This window comes from Geotrypetes seraphini, chromosome 13 (genome assembly GCF_902459505.1).
Source record: "Geotrypetes seraphini chromosome 13, aGeoSer1.1, whole genome shotgun sequence".
Taxonomy (NCBI): Eukaryota; Metazoa; Chordata; class Amphibia; order Gymnophiona; family Dermophiidae; genus Geotrypetes; species Geotrypetes seraphini.
In genome coordinates, this window is record NC_047096.1 from 71,761,001 (window position 1) to 71,779,334 (window position 18,334).

Sequence of the window (18,334 nt, forward strand, 5' to 3'; positions counted from 1 at the left end):
ATGCATGGGGGTGGGGTGGGGTGGGGGGTTTGGATTTGGTTGGGGGAGGATACTTCATATCCTGGACCACCAGGTCCTGCGGTAGGCACGGTGGAGGCCTGCAAGGCATCAAGAGGGAGATGCTACAGGGCAGTGAGGGGAGCTGGGTGCAGAGCTGGCAGGGAAGCGAGAGGGAGGGGGCGCTGGGTGGAGAGCCTGGCAGGGCGGGGCACTTGAATATTAAGCCCCCGTCTTATATTCGAGTCAACCATTTTTCCTCCTATTTGTGGGGGGAAATGGGTGTCTCGACTTATATTTGAGTATATATTGTACTTCGCTGGCCCATGGTAGAAAACTCTACCACAGCTTTGTAAAAGGAGCCCTAAAGTAATTTGGTCTCATTTTTGTTTAATTTTGTTTAATTGTTTAACTTCAGAAAACTGGCATTTGTCCAATTGTCCACTACGGTAATGTATTGCTTCATTTGTAAGATTGTCCAGAAAAAAAACACACTTGGATCAGACTAAGAATGAAAATGTCATCTGCATATGACAATAAAGAGATATCCTAATCTGCCAATAATTTACCTAACAGACTTAAATGTTCTTGTGAATCTATCCCAGAAGCTCAGAACGGATTACAAATTGATATTCACAATCGTTTGAAGACAGACTAGTCATGACAACAAATAGGTTACAGTAGACAATCACAGTGCTTATTCTAGAGACCAGACTGGTCATAGTGAAGAGTACTTGGAGAAATATATTGAGGAAGCAGTCATTGATGGCCCAATTGGCGGAAGAGGAAGGTCTTTACTGCTCTATGGAAGGTCATTGGTGAGTCTAGTGGGTTCCATAGCTGAGGTAGGAAATGGTTGTAGGATTGTTTACACACCGTACTCAATCGGCGGGATCTCTCTGTGGGAATGCTGAGTCTTTGTTCTGCTTTGGAGTGGAGGGGGTGGTTAGAGGCGTATAGGCGTAGCCTGGATGCTATGTAGGCTGGAGTTTTTTGGTGGAATCTCTTGTGGGCCATAACCAGGGCTTTGAAGATGCATCACTTTTTGACTGGTAACCAGTGGGCTGCACAACGCGCTGGAGTAATGGGGTCACGGTAGCTGAGGTTGTATAGGAGTTGAATTGATGAGCTCTGGACTTTTTGGAGGCGTTTTAGATATCTTGCAGTGATGCCATTGAATAGGGAGTTGTAGTAGTCTAGTCTAGAGAGTATGTGGGCATATAGCAGTTGGGCTAAGTCTGTTTCTGGGAGGTAGGGCTTGATCCTTCGCAGTTGGCGTAGGTAGTAAAAGTGGAAACTACCTGCGAGACGTGGGTGGAGAGGGACAGGTGGCCATCCAATATAATTCCAAGACTTTGTACCTGGTCTCTTGCTATTAATGGGGTGGATTCCCAGGATAGTGTCGGATGGGTGAAAGTAGTGTTCTTTTTCCTGATCCAGAGTAGTTCAGTCTTTGAGGCATTCAGCTGGAATTTATTGGCTGTCATCCAGTTTTTCTTGTCAGAGAGGCAGTGTAGGAGGTTAGTGAGTTGGGTTGGCCAATCGTCACCTAGGGGGAGCAATAGTTGAAGGTCATCAGCATAGGAGTGACTCTTAATGTATTTGTGTGCAATGTTGATAACTGGCCTGATATACAGATTGAAGAGGAGAGGGGACAGCACGGCACCTCGGGGAACTCCTTATTTAATTGATTTGGGGTTTGATTTAGCTGTCCCTAGAAGCAAGGACTGTGTTCTTTGATCCAGGAAGGAGGTGAACCATTGCAGTGTCGAGTTCTTGATTCCTAGTAGAAGTTGATGATCTATAGTGTCGAAGGCGGCACTAAGGTCAAACCGGACCAGTAAGGCAACATTTCCTTTATCCAGCATTGACCAACTGTCATCAATGTCAAAGAGGACAGATTCTGTACTATGGCCTGTTCGGAAACCTGACTGGAGTGGAAATAGAGCTTCTTGTTGTTCAATGAAAGGTTGCAGTTGGTGGAGCACTATCTTCTCCAGTAGTTTGGAGATGAAGGGAAGGTTGGAAACAGGGCGGTAATTGCCATATTGGGACAGACAGAAGGTCTATCAAGCCCAGCATCCCATTTCCAACAATGGTCCACCCTGGTCCCAAGTACCTAGCTAGATCCCAAGTGGTAAAATATATTTTATGCTGCTTATTACAGAAATAAGCAGTGGATTTCCCCAGGCCATCTCAATATTCCTAAATTAGGAAAACTTTTTAAAACCCTGCTAAGCTATTTCAGCACATTCTCCAGCAACGAATTCCGGAGTTTAATTATACTTTGTGTGAAGAAATGTTTTCTCCAGTCTACTACTTAGTAACTTCATTGCATGCCCCCTAATCCTAGTATTTTTAGAAAAAGTAAACAAACAATTCATATCTACCCTGTCCACTCCTCAGTATTTTATAGATCTCTATCGTATCACTCCTGAGCCGTCTCTTCTCCAAGCTGAAGAGCTCTAGCCGCTTTAGCCTTTCCTCATAGGAAGTTGCCCCATCTCTTTTATCATTTTCATCACCCTTCTCTGTACCTTTTCTAATTCCACTACATCTTTTTTGAGATACAGTGACCAGAATTCCACACCGCATTCGAGGTGAGGCAATACCATAGAGCGATACAAGGGAATTATAACATTTTCATTTTTGTTTTCCATTCCTTTCCTAACATTCTATTTGCTTTCTTAGCCACCGCTACACATTGAGCTGAGGGTCTCAATGTATCCTCAACGATGACACTTAGATCCTTTTCCTGGCCAGTGACTCCTAATGTGGAACCCTGCATCACATAGATGTTAAATAATTGTGGGGACAGCAGAGAGCCCTGGGACATTCCACAATTAGTTGGCCAAAAAAAGATTTTTTTTCCTCATTTTTTTCCCCACTGCTTTTTTTTCTTTAGAAAAAGCTTCAAACCAGCTGAGCACCTTGCCAGCAATCCCCATCTCGCTCAACCTAACAAAAGAATGATCTATATAGAATCAAATGTTGCAGATATACAGTATGAACTGCAATAAGACTACATTTTTACCTGATGCCAGAAATTTCTTAACCTCTTTTACTAATTTGAATAAGAGTCTCTGTGCTTTGAGTGAAAGCCATGTTGTAAAGAGCGTAAATACAGAGAAGAGTCAAGATAATCAAAGAACTTAATAGTGACTGCAAATTTAGCAGTCCAGGAAATACTAGCCATAAAGTTTGACAGAAGATAAATCCGCTTCTGCATTCTTTGGAATGGGAGTAAGCAAAATTCTAGCAATTGTCTTAGAATTTAATCCTTAGGCCAGACAGGCATTGACAAAAATCAGTAAGCCTTGGTAAACATTGCACCTTTTGGTGATCTGTTTAATACAGTGCTGCTGTCAGTAGCAGCTGACATTTCCCCACCTTTGTGCCATAGGTCCAGATTCACTAAAGAGATAGCGACTCAATCGCTGTTGGACGATTCTCTGGCCAATTTTCAAACAGAGATTGAGTCACTATCAAGTTTACATGCAAATTCACCAACTTAATTGCTCAGTGAGCGATTGAGTTGGTGCAGAGCCCCGACAGTAGTGACAGGAGAAGCAGCCTCCTGTTATTGCTGTCAGGGCTAATGCGGGGGGGAGGGGGGGTTCTTTTCATTTTTTTTAATGGCACAGATATTTTGCATATATTAAACATATAAAATATCTGACCAATAAAAAAAGCCCCCCCCCCACCCCTGACAAAGTACCTTCTCCCTCCCCGAACCAAAAAAAAATTGCAAGAGGGATGCCAATTCCCTCTCCTCGCACGCGAACTGATATGGTAGGAGCGATGTCCACTCCCTCCTGCCATGGCACCCTCCCCCATGCAAACTGATATGGCAGGAGGGAAGCCCACTCCTTCATGCCGTCGGGCCCCCCACCATCCCTTTAAGTCGGGAGCAGGAGGGGTGCTCAGTCCCTCCTGCTCCTCCTTCGGCTGTCAGCAATGCAGGCCTTAGGCCACAACTCGGTATATCATGTGATGCACGGGGAGGGGCCTAAGGCCCCGATTAGCTCAGGAGCCTCGGGCTCCTCCTGCTCCTCTGCCGGCCATCAGCAATGCAGTCCTGAGGCACCGCCCCACGCATCACATGATGCACCAGGGAAGGGCCTAAGGCCCGCATTGCTGACAGCGGCCGGTGGAGGAGCAGGAGGGACTGAGCACTCCCTCCTGCTCCTAACTTAAAAGGTATGGGGAGGGCAATGGGGGGACCTGACCTGATGGCGGGAGGGGGGGCCCAGACGGCAGGAGGGAGTGGGCATCCCTCCTGCCATATCAGTTCACTCGGGGGGGGGGAGGGGGTGTGCGATGGCAGGAGAGAGTGGCATCCCTCCTGCCATTTGTTTGGGGAGGGAGGGAGCGGGCGCTTTGTTGGGGGGAGCTTTTTTCATTTTTTATTGGGCAGATATTTTGCATGTGTAATACATGCAAAATATTAGTGTCATAAAAAAATGAATGAACAAAACAGGCAGACATGTTGTTAACACAGTTACAGACAGGTCTACAGCAGTCGGGTTTTAGGATTGTAAAACCTGATGCAAAATAGCTAAGTAAATGTTAGTGAATCAATCGCTTGGCTATTTTGCATGGGATTTTACAAATTTGCATGGCCAGATAGGAAAATGGGTGATCGAGGGGGGAAAACACATGGTGGGCCATTTTGTGAATCAGGTTGGTTAGCAGTGATCGTTGCTAAACCTATGAAAACAGGTTACATAGTAATCTGTTTTCACAGATTTAGCGACGATCGCTGCTAACCAATCCGATTCACAAAACGGTTCACTGCGTGTTTTCCCCCTTGGGGCCTTAGTTCTGTACTGGAGATACTTCCCCAAAATGGTTGCTGTTTACCCACACTATGGAAATTGTTTACCAAACTGCACCACAAACTAGGGATTCTTCTTTTGCAACATATTCCATGTACCTGAGAAGCTGTCAGTGCTTCCAGGTGGAACAGTCGGATGGATATATCACTTAAGTCATTCTGCAGCATGCGGACGGCAGCAGTAACCTGGGCAGTCAGTTCAGGCTGGCCTTTCTCTTCCTCACTGGGGCTAATATCTTTCCCAATCTGCCTTTCTTCTGGCCTGGAAGTGCGTGCTTCTGTGTTCAGACAAAGATCAGTATCAAGAGTTGGCTTGGATCAGGCTTTTCCTCCCCTCCACAGAAACTCATTCTCTGCCTCTCTTCTCCTCCACCTCAGGATAAATCTCTGGAGAGCACCCCCATCTTATCCTCCCCCCTTGCTTGCAAACTGCATCTCTCTCTTTTTAATCTGGGCACCTCTTCATACTTCACCATTCCCCTCGTGGCCCCGGGAACTTGCTTTGCCCACCACTGCATTGAAGGCAGGCTGCTTCTTGCTGGGCATGAAGCCTCTCTCTGTAGCATCAAAAATAGAAAGTTTCACCTGAAAGAATTTCCCGTTTCTAATGCTACAGAGAAAGGCTTCAGGACCAGCAAGAAATAGCCTGCTTTCAGTTCAGTGTACAGCCCTAATTATAACAAGTGCCATTTAACGTAACCGATGCAGAAATGCTTTCATGTACTATTTTATTAACAGACTAAAGAGACTGGATTCAAACCTGGCACCATCAGTTCAGGTAGATTTATGCAAACACTTATTTGTTCAAGCTAGATAAAAGGAAACGGTGCCTTCCCCCAAGCATTAAAATTAGCAGCACATGATGGGACCCAAGATGCAATGCACAACATCGTAACTACTGATCAGCAGGATTAAAGAAAAGCAAAAAGTAAGAGAGTCTAAATGCATACCTCTCACATTCACAGGGTGCAGAAATCCATCGCCCATCTCATTGTGTGGGCTCCACTCCTCCTCCACTAATCTGTCCTTTCTGGCTCTCAGCTTTATATATGATCCCTCCCAACTTTCAACTTCATACTGGGGTCCATTCTGAGCACTGCACTGGGAGCTGTAAGAATCGGTCAGCAGTTGATTCTATCTCAGAAAGCACCATGCAAAATGAAAAAAAAGAAACCATGATAGCAAGTATATTACTAACTAATAAACTGCCATACATTCCTTCTACAGCCATCATAACTAACTAGAATTACATAGAGCTGCTAGAGCACTATTAGCTGTACAGTCCTGTTTGATGGCACTTACAATTTAGTCAAGACATGCAAATATGCAGTTTCAAGAAATGCATTTATGACAGATTCCAAAGTCAGAATCAACATGTTGAAGGCCAGTTCAGTGGCTCATTGACAATGCAAGGGTGATCTAGAGTTTGATTGCCAAGTTGGACTTACAAGGGATGCCATAGAGGCAACCCTCATAGGTTTTTTTAAGGGGAGGGAATCCCAGTTATCATATGTCAACAGCTGCCGGCTGTACTGGGGAAGGCAGCGAAGGGCATGTGTACCATATTCTCCAGTCTCTGGTCCATGATGAGGACTGGCACTGGTCCAGATGGGAAACATAGAAACTGATGGCAGAAAAGGGCCATGGCCCATCTAGTCTGCCCACACCAATGACCCACTCTTATCTACCTCTATGAAGAGATCCCACGTGCCAATCCCATTTTTTCTTAAAATCTGGCACGCTGCTGGCCTCAACTACCTGCAGTGGAAGATCATTCCAACGATCAATCACTCTTTCGGTGAAGAAATATTTTCTGGTGTCCCCATGAAATTTCCCACCCCTGAGTTTCAGCGGATGCCCTCTCGTTGCTGTGGGCCCCCTGAGAAAAAAAAAGATATTTTCTTCCACTTCGATACGGCCCGTGACATATTTGCCCGCCTCAATCATGTCTCCCCTCTCTCTGTGTTCTTCGAGTGAGTATAGCTGCAACTTATCCAGCCGTTCCTCATATGGGAGATCCTTGAGTCCTGAGACCATCCGGGTGGCCATTCGCTGAACCGACTCAACTCTCAGCACATCTTTGCGGTAATGTGGCCTCCAGAATTGTACACAATATTCCAGATGGGGTCTCACCATGGATCTGTACAACGGCATTATGACCTCGGGCTTCCGGCTGACGAAACTTCTGCAGATACAACCTATGATTTATCTAGCCTTGGATGAAGCTTTCTCCACTTGATTGGCAGTCTTCACTAATGATTACCCCCAAGTCACGTTCTGCTACAGTCCTTGCTAGGATCTCTCCATTTAGGGAGTAAGTCTGGCATGGATTTTTGCTGCCAAGCAGTATGACCTTGCATTTTTTGGCATTGAAACTTAGTTGCCAAGTCCTGGACCAATGCTCCAATAGGAATAGGTCTTGCGTCATACTGTCGGGCATTGAGCTTTTGTTAGGCACTGTGCTTTGGTCTGTTGTGCTCTTGCCTACTACGTTGCATAGTTTGGCGTCATCAGTGAATAACGTAATTTTGCCTCGAAGCCCCTTAGCCAAGTCTCTTACGAAGATGTTGAATAGGATCGGGCCCAGGACCGAGCCCTGCGGCACTCCACTGATCACCTCCGCTGTTTCGGAGGGGGTGCTGTTTACCACCACCCTCTGAGTTCTGCCGCTGAGCCAGTCCTTAACACATGCAGTTAATGTGTCACCTAATCCCATCAAACTCATCTTGCTCAGTAACCTGTGGTGTGGGACGCTATCAAATGCTTTACTGAAGTCCAAGTATACGATGTCTAGGGACTCCCCAATATCCAGCTTCCTTGTAACCCAGTCAAAGAAGCTGATCAGATTGGATTGGCAGGACCTTCCCTTTGTAAATCCACGTTGATGGGGAACTCATAGATTCTCCTCGTTCAGGATCATATCCAATTTGCGTTTGATTAGAGTTTCCATAAGTTTGCTCACTATCGATGCAAGACTCGCCAGTCTGTAGTTCACAGCCTCCGTCCTGCATCCTTTTTTGTGGAGTGGAATGATGTTAGCTGTTTTTCAGTCCAATGGGACTCTTCCTGTACTTAGAGAAAGATTGAAGAGCGCGGATAATGGTTCTGCCAAGATGTCACTTAACTCCCTGAGCACCCTGGGGTGCAGTTTGTTAACCTTGAGATTTGATAGCTCGAAGTAGATACTGCTGGGCGTAAACTCAAAGTTTCGAAACGGGTCTTCCGAGCTTTCCCTTGTCTGCAGCTGAGGGCTGGATCCCGGCGCCTCGCAAGTGAAGACTGAGCAAAAGTATTCATTTAAAAGTTTGACTTTATCGGAATCCGATTCTACATAGTTCCCGTCAGGTTTCCTAAGGCATACTATCCCATCTGTGTTTCTGATACGACTTAGGGGCTACATCCTAGGAAGTTACAAGTGAAGGCTCAACGCGGTGCTCAGCCCAAAGCTTCTCCTCTGATGCAGCTTCCTGTTTCCGCCCAGGCAGTTCCGAGTCAGAGGGAAGCTTTGGACTGAGCACTGCTTTGCCGATCTGAAGTGCTGTTGATGCCCGGGGAAGAGGAGGCCCGTTGCCAAACTTGAGTGCTGGGGGGGGGGGGGGTTACTGATCTTAAGTGTCATCGTGGGGGGGAGGGGCGGTGGCATTGCCCATCTTGTTGCCAAAATTGGATAGAAGGGAGAGAGATGGGTCTGTGGTGGATGGAGAGATTGAGAGAAGAGGGCAGATGATGGAAGTGGAGAGAAGGGGGAGCAAATGCTGAATGGAAGTGGAGAAACATAGAAACATAGAAAGATGACGGCAGAAAAGGGCCATAGCCCATCAAGTCTGCCCACTCTACTGACCCACCCCAATAAGTCTAGATGCTAGTGAATCGTCTTACGTAGGGATCCCACGTACATGTCCCATTTGCTCTTAAAGTCAAGCACCCCTGTGGCCTTGACTACCTGCACCGGAAGCTTATTCCAGTGATCTACCACCCTTTCCGTGAAAAAATACTTCCTGGTGTCACCCCTAAATTTCCCCCCTTTAAGTTTAAGCGGATGCCCTCTTGTGGTCGAGGGTCCCCTGGGGAAGAGGATGTCATCTTCCACCTCGACACGTCCTGTGATGTATTTAAATGTCTCAATCATGTCCCCCCTCTCCCTGCGCTCCTCAAGAGTGTAGAGCCGCAGTCTGCTCAGTCTCTCTTCGTACGAGAGACCCTTGAATCCCAAGATCGTCCTAGTGGCCATCCTCTGAACCGACTCGACTCTAAGCACGTCCTTACGGTAATGTGGTCTCCAGAATTGCACACAGTATTCCAGATGAGGTCTCACCATGGTCTTGTACAGCGGCATTATGACTCCTGGTTTCCGACTGACGAAACTTCTATTGATACATCCCATCATTTGCCTTGCCTTGGATGTGGCCTTCTCTACCTGCTTGGCAGCCTTCATGTCTGCACTGATGACTACTCCCAAATCTCTTTCTACTGAGGTTCTAGCTAATGTTACTCCATTTAAGGTGTAAGTTCTGCACGGATTTCTGCTACCGAGGTGCATGACCTTACACTTCGTAGCATTGAAGCCTAACTGCCATGTCGAGGACCAGATTTCCAACGTACGAAGGTCCTGTGTCATACTATCATGTAAGACGCCATCACTTACTATGTTGCACAGTTTTGCGTCGTCGGCAAATAATGTCACTTTGCCCTGCAGCCCTCGTGTCAAGTCCCTTATGAATATATTAAAAATGAGAGGACCCAGGACCGAGCCCTGTGGCACTCCGCTGGTCACCTCTGATGTTTCAGAGAGGGTACCATTGACCATCACCCTCTGAAGTCTACCACTCAGCCAATCAATGACCCATGCAGTTATCGTCTCACCCAACCCCATTGATTTCATCTTGTTTAGTAACCTGCGGTGTGGGACGCTGTCAAAAGCTTTGCTGAAATCCAAATATACTATGTCCAGAGACTCTCCTGAGTCCAACTTTCCTGTTACCCAATCAAAGAAGCTGATGAGGTTGGATTGACACGACCTACCCTTAGTGAATCCATGTTGACTAGGATCCCTAAGATTCCCCTCATCCAAGATAGTGTCCAACTTACGTTTAATTAGTGTTTCCATGAGTTTACATACGATCGATGTGAGACTCACTGGTCGGTAATTTGCTGCCTCTGCCCTACATCCCTTTTTATGCAGAGGAACAACGTTCGCTGTTTTCCAATCCAGGGGGACTCTCCCCTTCTCTAGGGAGAGATTGAAGAGCATGGCTAATGGTTCCGCCAGGACCTCGCACAGCTCTCTGAGCACTCTTGGGTGCAATTCGTCTGGACCCATGGCTTTGCTCACCTGGAGTCTTGACAATTCTCTGTAGACATCAGCTGGTGTGAACTCAAAATTCTGAAATGGGTCTTCCACGCTTGACGTTGCTTCCAGATGTGGCCCATTCCCTGGAGCCTCGCAGGTAAAAACCGAGCAGAAGTATTCATTCAGTAGTTTGGCTTTATCGGGATCTGTTTCCACGTAATTCCCATCCAGAGTTTTGAGGCGTACTATCCCGTTTGTGTTTTTTTTCTTGTCACTAATGTACCTGAAGAAGGATTTGTCCCCTTTCTTAATGTTCTTTGCTAGAGTTTCTTCCACTGCGAGCTTGGCCTCCCTGACTGCTGTTTTGACTGCTGCAGACCTGTTCCTATATTCAATGTTAGCTTCATCTGTTCCCGTGCGTTTGTATGAAAGAAATGCTCTTTTTTTCTCCCTGACGAGGTACGAGACCTCTTCAGTGAACCATTGGGGTTTTTTGTGTCTTTGTTGTTTATGTACCAATTTTATGTAGCGGATAGTTGCCTCGTGTAGGGTCAATTTCAGGTTTGACCACATGGTTTCCACATTATCAGTTGCTTCTTGATCCTGCAGCGTCTGCTGGACGAAATTAGGGATAAAGAAAAAGGATATATGTTGGATGGGGGAAGAAGATAGTGGAGGGGTGAAGGAAAGGGGTGGCATGCTGTGGGTTGACACAATGAAAAGAGGGAAACTGAGGACTGCATAGTAAGAACGAATTTAATTTAGACGGAGGCAGAAAATAAAGAAGGAAGACCAGAGAAGAAAAGGAAAGGGAAGAGAGAGAGGAGAGAGATGCCAGAGAACGGGGATGGAGACAGAGATATCAGATCTGAGCGGAGAAAATGAGAAAAGAGAGATGCTAAAAACCACAGGAGGGAGGGAAAGAGAGATGAAAGGAGAAAGATGCCAGCCCATGAGGGAACAGAGGGAAGATGATAGACGCAAGACCAAAGGGGAGGGGGGGTCTAGAGGAGAGATGGCAGGAGGAGGCAGACAGTTTCTGGAAGGGGCAGACCGTGGATGGAATGGGCAGATACTGGATTGAAGAGACAGGGCAGACGCTGGAAGGAAAAGAGTGAAAAGAAGATGAAAGCAGAAACTAGAGACAACAAAAGGTAGAAAAAAATAATTTTATTTCTATTTTGTCATTAGAATATATCAGATTTGAAATATATATCCTGCTAGAGACATAACTGGGGACTGCAAAGCCCAAGAAGTGCTTCTTTAGCTTCCAGCTGGCTTAGGGCTCTTTCTGACATGGGGCACTCCCTTAACACTATTCCTGTCATGTGTGACTTCAGTATACTATTAGCATGATATTTCTGTGTAGCATTCTGTAATTATTTGGCTTGTTCAGTTTTCTTGATAGTAGAGGGGATATATGTGAAGGGGAGGGGAGACAGATTTTGTTGGTCCTTGCTCTGTATATTTGTATTTATAAAATGACAATTGTACAGAATATTATTTCTTTTTATACTTTAATAAAATACATAGAAACATAGATTAAGATATGAATGAGCCGCATAAAATGACCGGGCAGGCCAGATTTGCCCTGCGGGCCTTGAGTTCAACATCTGTGATCTAGAGCACTGTTCTTCAACCGCCGGTCCGTGGACCGGTGTTGGTCCGCAGGAAACTTCTGCTGGTCCGCGCAGGGCCGATGAGATTGATTAACTTCAATTTCCTGCTGGTCCGCGCAGAGCCGGCAAGATCGATGAGATATTTCATCTGGTCCGTGCTGGGCCGGAGAGATCATGGGGAAGCTCCGACAGCAGCTTTCTCCCCTCTCTGCAGCTCTCCTTACTTACTAGTACAGCGATTCACAAAGGCAGCCTTGGGGCTTTTCCTGAGTCGCGGCCGCCTCTGATGATGCAACTTCCTCTTTCCTCAGAGGCGGCGCTGCCTTCCTGAATCGATGCGCTGTTGGAGGCTGGGAAGCTTCTGGGAAAGAGAAAAAAAGGGACAGCTGCTACTGGACCTGGAGAGGGAGAAGGAGAGATGCTGCTGGGAGGGGAGGAGGGAAAGAAGTCTGGGAAACTGCTGGGCAAGAGAAAAAAAGGGACAGCTGCTACTGGACCTGGAGGGAAGGAGAAGGAGAGATGCTGCAGGGATCGGAGGAAGGGAAGAAAGTTACTGCTGGACAGGAGGAGGAGGAAAGGGAGAAGTAAAAAAGGAAGGAAACAGCTGGCAGGGAGATTAGAGGAGGGGAAGGGGAGAGACAGGCATGAGAAAGTAGAGAGATTGATGATGGGTAGGGGGTCAACATAGAAATAAGCAGAGAGGAACAACGATGCTAGATCTGAGAGATAAAAATGAAGAGCAGTGAAGCTGGAATGAATCATGTAAAAAGGAGAGAAGGGGCACAGGCTGGATGCAAAGGGGAGAGGGGCATAAAAAGAAGACAGATACCATATGGAAGGGGGAGAGGGCAGACAGTGGATGGAAGGGGCAGATGCTGGATTGAAGAGACAGAGGGCAGACGCTGGAAGGAAGAGAGTGAAAAGAAGATGAAAGCAGAAATCAGAGACGACTAAAAGGTAGAAAAAAATAATTTTATTTCTATTTTGTGATTAGAATATCTCAGATTTGAAATATATATCCTGCTAGAGCTGGTGTTAGACATAACTGGGGACTGCAAAGCCAGGCAGTGCTTCTTTAACTTCCAGCTGGCTTAGGGTACTCTCTGACCAGGGGGCAGTTGCCCTAGTTGCACTCCCCTAACACTATTCCTGTCATGTGTGACTTCAGTATACTGTTAGCATGATATTTCTGTGTAGCATTCTGTAATTACAGTATTTGGCTTGTTCAGTTTTCTTGATAGTAGAGGGGATATATGTGAAGGGGAGGGGAGACAGGGGTTATGTTGATCCTTGCTCTATTATTTGTATTTATAAAATGACAATTGTACAGAATATTGTTTCTTTTTATACTTTAATAAAATACATTCAATATTACATTACATTAGAGATTTCTATTCCGCCATTACCTTGCGGTTCAAGGCGGATTACATAAGATTTATTAATGGGGGTTATAATGGAAGAACAATTGTCATTTCTAGAGTTGTGAAGAGTAGATCATTTGTCGTTACTAGAGTTGTAAGTAGTAAGGTCATTTGTCAAGTGGTAAAAAGTGGTGTAGAGTAGGTAGATATATAAGAATGGAGGGTAACAAAGGAAGAACATTTGTCATGTCTCAGGTTGTATAGAGAAGATCAGGTAGTTTCAGTGTGCCGGGAGGGGGGAGTGGCGGAGTAAGTGAAGTTAGGGCTGTTTCAGGAATTTCTTGAAGAGTATAGTTTTTATTTCTTTTCTGAATATCTTATAGTTTGGGGTGGTTATCAGAAGGTTGGAGATCTGGTTATCTAGTTTTGCGGCTTGAGTGGCTAGGAGGCCATCGTATAATGTTGTCCGTTTTACTTCTTTGATCGGGGGGGGGGGTGAAAGGGGATGCGTTTTTCTATGTCTGGTTGAGGATGCTTGGATGAGTCGGATGTTCAGGTAGTATGAGCTGTCTCCGTTTAGAGTTTTAAATAACATGCAGTAGAATTTAAATGGTATTCTTTCTTGGATTGGTAGCCAATGTGAGTTGATGTAAGCTTCTGTGATATGGTCATATTTCCTCAGTGAATAGATGAGTCTCAGAGCTGTGTTATGGATTGTTCGTAGTTACTTGGTCATAGTAGCGGGGCATGGGAGGTAGAGGATGTTGCAGTAGTCTAGCATTCCTAGGATTAGGGATTTCACTATGAGCTGAATTGTGTTCTTTCAAAGAATTTCCGGACTTGTCTCAGGTTTCTCATGACTGCGAAGGATTTCTGTATTGTTTTATTTATTTGTGGTTGCATGGTACAGCATCTGTCTATTGTCATTCCTAGTAGTTTTATGGTGGTTTGTATGGGATAGATTATTGGAGGCTTGTGCGGATGGGATCAGATGATTTGCGGGGATCGAGCTCGCGGAGATGGGGCGGAAACGGGGTTTTTAAATTTTAGTCCTAGTAGTTTGCCAGTCCACAAAATAATTATTTTATTTCTGCTGGTCCACGGGTGTAAAAAGGTTGAAAAACATTGATCTAGGGTATCCTCATATAACATCAATGCTATGTGGTGAAACATAAGTAATAGATCAGGGAAAGACCAAAGCATAATAGAATAAAAAAGATGCTTCATCACATCTAAAGAAAATCCTGATGGTTACTATAGACCAGTTGACGCAAACTCAAACCCTTTGCAGGGACACATTTTGGATTTGTAGGTACTTGGAGGGTCACAGAAAAATGTCTTATTAAAGAAATGACAATTTTGCATGAGGTAAAACTCTTTACAGTTTATAAATCTTTCCTTTAACTGTTAAAGGAAAGATAAACTATAAAGAGTTTTTACCTCATGCAAAATTGTCATTTCTTTAATAAGACATTAACTATTTTTTTCTGCGGCCCTCACAGTTGAAGTTTAACATCTTTCCTTTCTCAAAACTGACATATTTCAATCATTATATTGAAAATAAAAACCTTTGTTGTCTGGTGACTTTATTTTTCTGTACTTTTAACTGTTTCCAGGGCCTTCTTGTCCATTGACTGGTTTTCTCTCCATCTTCGGAATTAATTTAACATTCAATTTTTCCATTTTTCTGCTTTCTTCTCAAAATCTGTTTCCATGTCTTCCCTTCCCTTCCTATCTCTCTCTTTCCCCCACCCCGCGTTTAACATTTTTCTTTCCCTTCCTCCTTTCTACCCCCTGCAGTCCATCTCCCTTCCCTTCCTCCTTTCTGACCCCCCTCCCAGTCCAATATTTCTCCATCCTTTCCACCAGTCCAACATTTTTTTTCTCTCTTCCTCCTGCATGCTTCTCCTCTGGTCCTCCTTCCCTCAATCAAACATCTCTCTCTCTCTCCCTCCATGAATTCAACTTTTCACTCTCTGCCCTCTCTCCCTTCTCCAGTGTAACATTTCTCCTTCCCTCCTTTCTGTCCTCCCTATTCATCTTGCCTCTCCACGAGTCCAACACTTTCTGCCTCCTGCATGTTTTCTCTCTCTGTCCTTGCCTCTTTCCTCAGTGGCATTCCTCCTTCCCGCCTCCCCAACCCAACATGCTCTCTCCCTTTGCACCATCTCACCTTCCCCTCCAGTATGTAGCACCCTTTCTTTCCCTCTCTTTCTGCCAGGTCCAGCAGCACACCTCTTCTCCCTTCCTTTTACTTCCCCCTTGCCAAGCAAAACTCCTTTCCTGCTCCACTTGTCCAGCAGTATCCCTTCTCCCTTCCTTTTACCTCCCCCCATGTCCAGCAGTACCGCTTCCCTCCTCCCCTGTCCAGCAGTACCCCTTATCCCTTCCCTGCTCCCCTGTCCAGCTATACCTCTTCTTTCTGTAGCCTAGCGGCAGCTCACTGTATACTTTTAACTGCCAAGACTGTATACTTTTAACTGCCAAGACTGCTCCATTGTTGGAAGCCCTGCATTGCTTGGTTACCCACAACTTCTTGCTAGTTTTCAGTGATATGCATAGAACTGGGGGGAGGGGGTTTCTGTATTGTATGGATTGGTATTGTGATGTCTTAGTTGTAAGCATCTTATTCTTCTGTCGTGCACCACTGCTCTTTTTCTTTGGTTGTCATACTGTATGGAAACCCCAGTAGGAACAGGATTGTAATGTGCATAACTGACTCCAGAATGCATAAGCATCTAATTGTAGAATAGACTATATCAGGGATCTCAAAGTCCCTCCTTGAGGGCCGCAATCCAGTCGGTTTTTCAGGATTTCCCCAATGAATATGCATTGAAAGCAGTGCATGTACATAAATCTCATGCATATTCTGTATAGAATTGCTTGTGGTTCACAACTGATTCAGCTGATCCTTCTTATGTCAAGCTGCTTTAAACTCTTGAAGACTAGGTGGGTTATAAAATCTCAGAACATTTCTCTCTCCAGGAATGAATTGAAAAGCAGTCACTCACCTGACTCAGCTCCAGCTGATCCAGAGAGTCGCAGAACACTTCACTTTCTGAATCACTAGTCACCTGGCTATACTCTGTTCCTTCTCCTGGAATGGGAATAGCACTGCTTAGTAAGAGGGTCCTAAAGGCTACAAAGATCATCCAACCAGCAACTCGTTTCCCAGTGCTATAGATTGTATTAACATATTGGGAACACCACATAGGCTTCCTAAGCAAATTCAAGATCCAGCTCCACCAGTACTAGGATACATATAGATCTGCAAATGTTCATTTTAAATGAAATGAGTGGTATTTATTTTTAAGCCTTCATATTGTGTACAATTCTAGAGACCACACCTTCAAAAAGATATAAACAGGATGGAGTCAGTTCAAAGAGCAGCTACTAAAGTAGTCTTCTTCATAAATCATACAGAATACAGACTTAGGGCCCCTTTTACAAAGCCGTGGTAGTGAGTTCTGGTGCAGTAAATGTGACACAGCCCACAGGAACTGAATGGGCTGTGTTGCATTTGTCGTGCAGGAATTATTACCGTGGCTTTGTAAAGAGGCCCTTAAAAACCTCAGTATCTATATTCTGGAAGAAAAGGAGAATGGAGATATGAAAGAGCTATTTAAATAGCCATGTAGAATAAATGCACGGGAAGTCAGTCTCTTTCAATTGAAAGGAAGTTCTGAAATGAAAGAGGCAGAATGAAGGTGAAAGGGAACAGACAGTAATCTAAATACTTCTTCACAAAAGGGTGGTAGATGTATGGAATGGCCTCCTGGTGGAGGACAACTGTATCTGAATTTGAGAAAGCGTGAAACAAGTACATAGGATCTCTAAGAGAGAGGAAGGGATAGTAGATACCATGTGTGGGCAGACTTGCAAGGCCATATGGTCTTTATCTGTTCTCATTTTCTCTGTTTCCATACTTCTGTCTAAGAATTACTATGTATTCATTTGGCTTAAGTTCATGCCTGTAGTAACTCAATTTAAGGGGCATATTATCTAAAGGGCATTAACGCCCTTAACGCATGGGCGTGACAGTATTAAGATATATTGCGGTCATATATCAGTTAGCATGTGCCTTAGGGGATTTTTCTGAGAAAGTATAGCAAGGATGTGGAAACATTATCCTGCTAGTGTATTCTAGGTTAATGTGTGCTAACTGGATATCAGCTAAGAATGGACACTTAGCGACTAAGTGAAATGAAACAAAGTTTAAAAGATGTTTTAAAATGATTTTCAAGGTGTTTTATGGCCCCCTAATGTCACTGTAAGCATGGCTAATGCCAGAAATGGAGTTAGGCACCATAAAGTACCTATTTAGGCTCATTCATATCAAAGGTAGGCACCAGAAATGTGGCCTTGAAAACCTTGGCCTACATTTCTGGTGCCTACCTTTGCCAGAGGTGCGATTTTCTAAATGGCACCATCTTGTGATTGACACGTCATTTAGAGAATCCGGGCTTTAGTGCCTCTTACATAGAAGTCACTAACTGCTCCCATGTTAAATCCTAGCAGTTGTTGTGTGCTAATAACTGCATTAGCCTATGACCCACATTAAAAATACCCTTAAAAGATTTGCAGTTATCATGCACTAAAATCCTTAATAACCTTTAGCAAATATGGTCCTTAATTTGTACCTAAAGAATGGAGTTAAGTGACTTACCCAAAGTCAGAAGCAGCATCAGTGGGATTTGAACCCTGATGTTCCTGGTTTTCAGCCTGCTGCTCTAAACAATAGTCTACCTCTCTATTCATCTCACACAAAAAGACACCAACCACAGACAGAATAAATAATTTTTTAGTTTATAGTAGTTAGCAAAGAAACAATGGTCAAGATACTGAAAATCAAAACACTTTGGGGTCCTAGATATTTAGGTTTGCAATATGACGACAAAGAAGAAACTGACCATATCTGTTTTCCAGTGTTGGGGTTGAGACCTGTGAAATACTGATCAGAGCTTCCTCAGCTTCTTTTTGCAGCTTCTCCTTCAACTTTGGGGTGCAGACCCATTCACCACTGTACCCACTGAGCACTGCTTCTGCATCACGCTCCTGCTCTTTTTCCCCAAGGCCTGTGGTTTTGGGCATCAGGGCATCTGGCACGGTGATCTTTGGCTTGATATCCTGTTCGGCTTCTTCTGTCTGAATCACAACATGCCTGTTTCTTCCTTCTTCACTTCTGATGTATTTACCTTGGAGATGATCCCCTTTTCCTGCAGTAACAGTA

General features: G+C 44.8%; 1 protein-coding gene across 5 annotated transcripts in view; it reads right to left on the reverse strand.

Annotated features, from left to right (window-relative positions):
- Positions 1-18,334, reverse strand: part of ACBD4 (acyl-CoA binding domain containing 4) — a 42,608-nt gene that overhangs the window by 4,959 nt on the left and 19,315 nt on the right. The window contains exons 6-10 of one of the 5 annotated variants that reach the window (XR_004536718.1): positions 18,015-18,320; positions 16,116-16,201; positions 5,785-5,968; positions 4,934-5,112; positions 1,359-1,546 (exon numbers count right to left, since the gene is read on the reverse strand). Coding sequence is in view for 4 of the 5 variants with exons in the window: in XM_033917510.1 (XP_033773401.1) it covers positions 1,359-1,546; positions 5,785-5,968; positions 16,116-16,201; positions 18,015-18,320 (764 nt within the window). In the remaining variant the exon portion in view is untranslated. The remainder of the gene's footprint in view (positions 1-1,358; positions 1,547-4,933; positions 5,113-5,784; positions 5,969-16,115; positions 16,202-18,014; positions 18,321-18,334) is intronic. The other 4 variants (XM_033917510.1, XM_033917512.1, XM_033917511.1 and 1 more) reach the window with 4 other exon arrangements.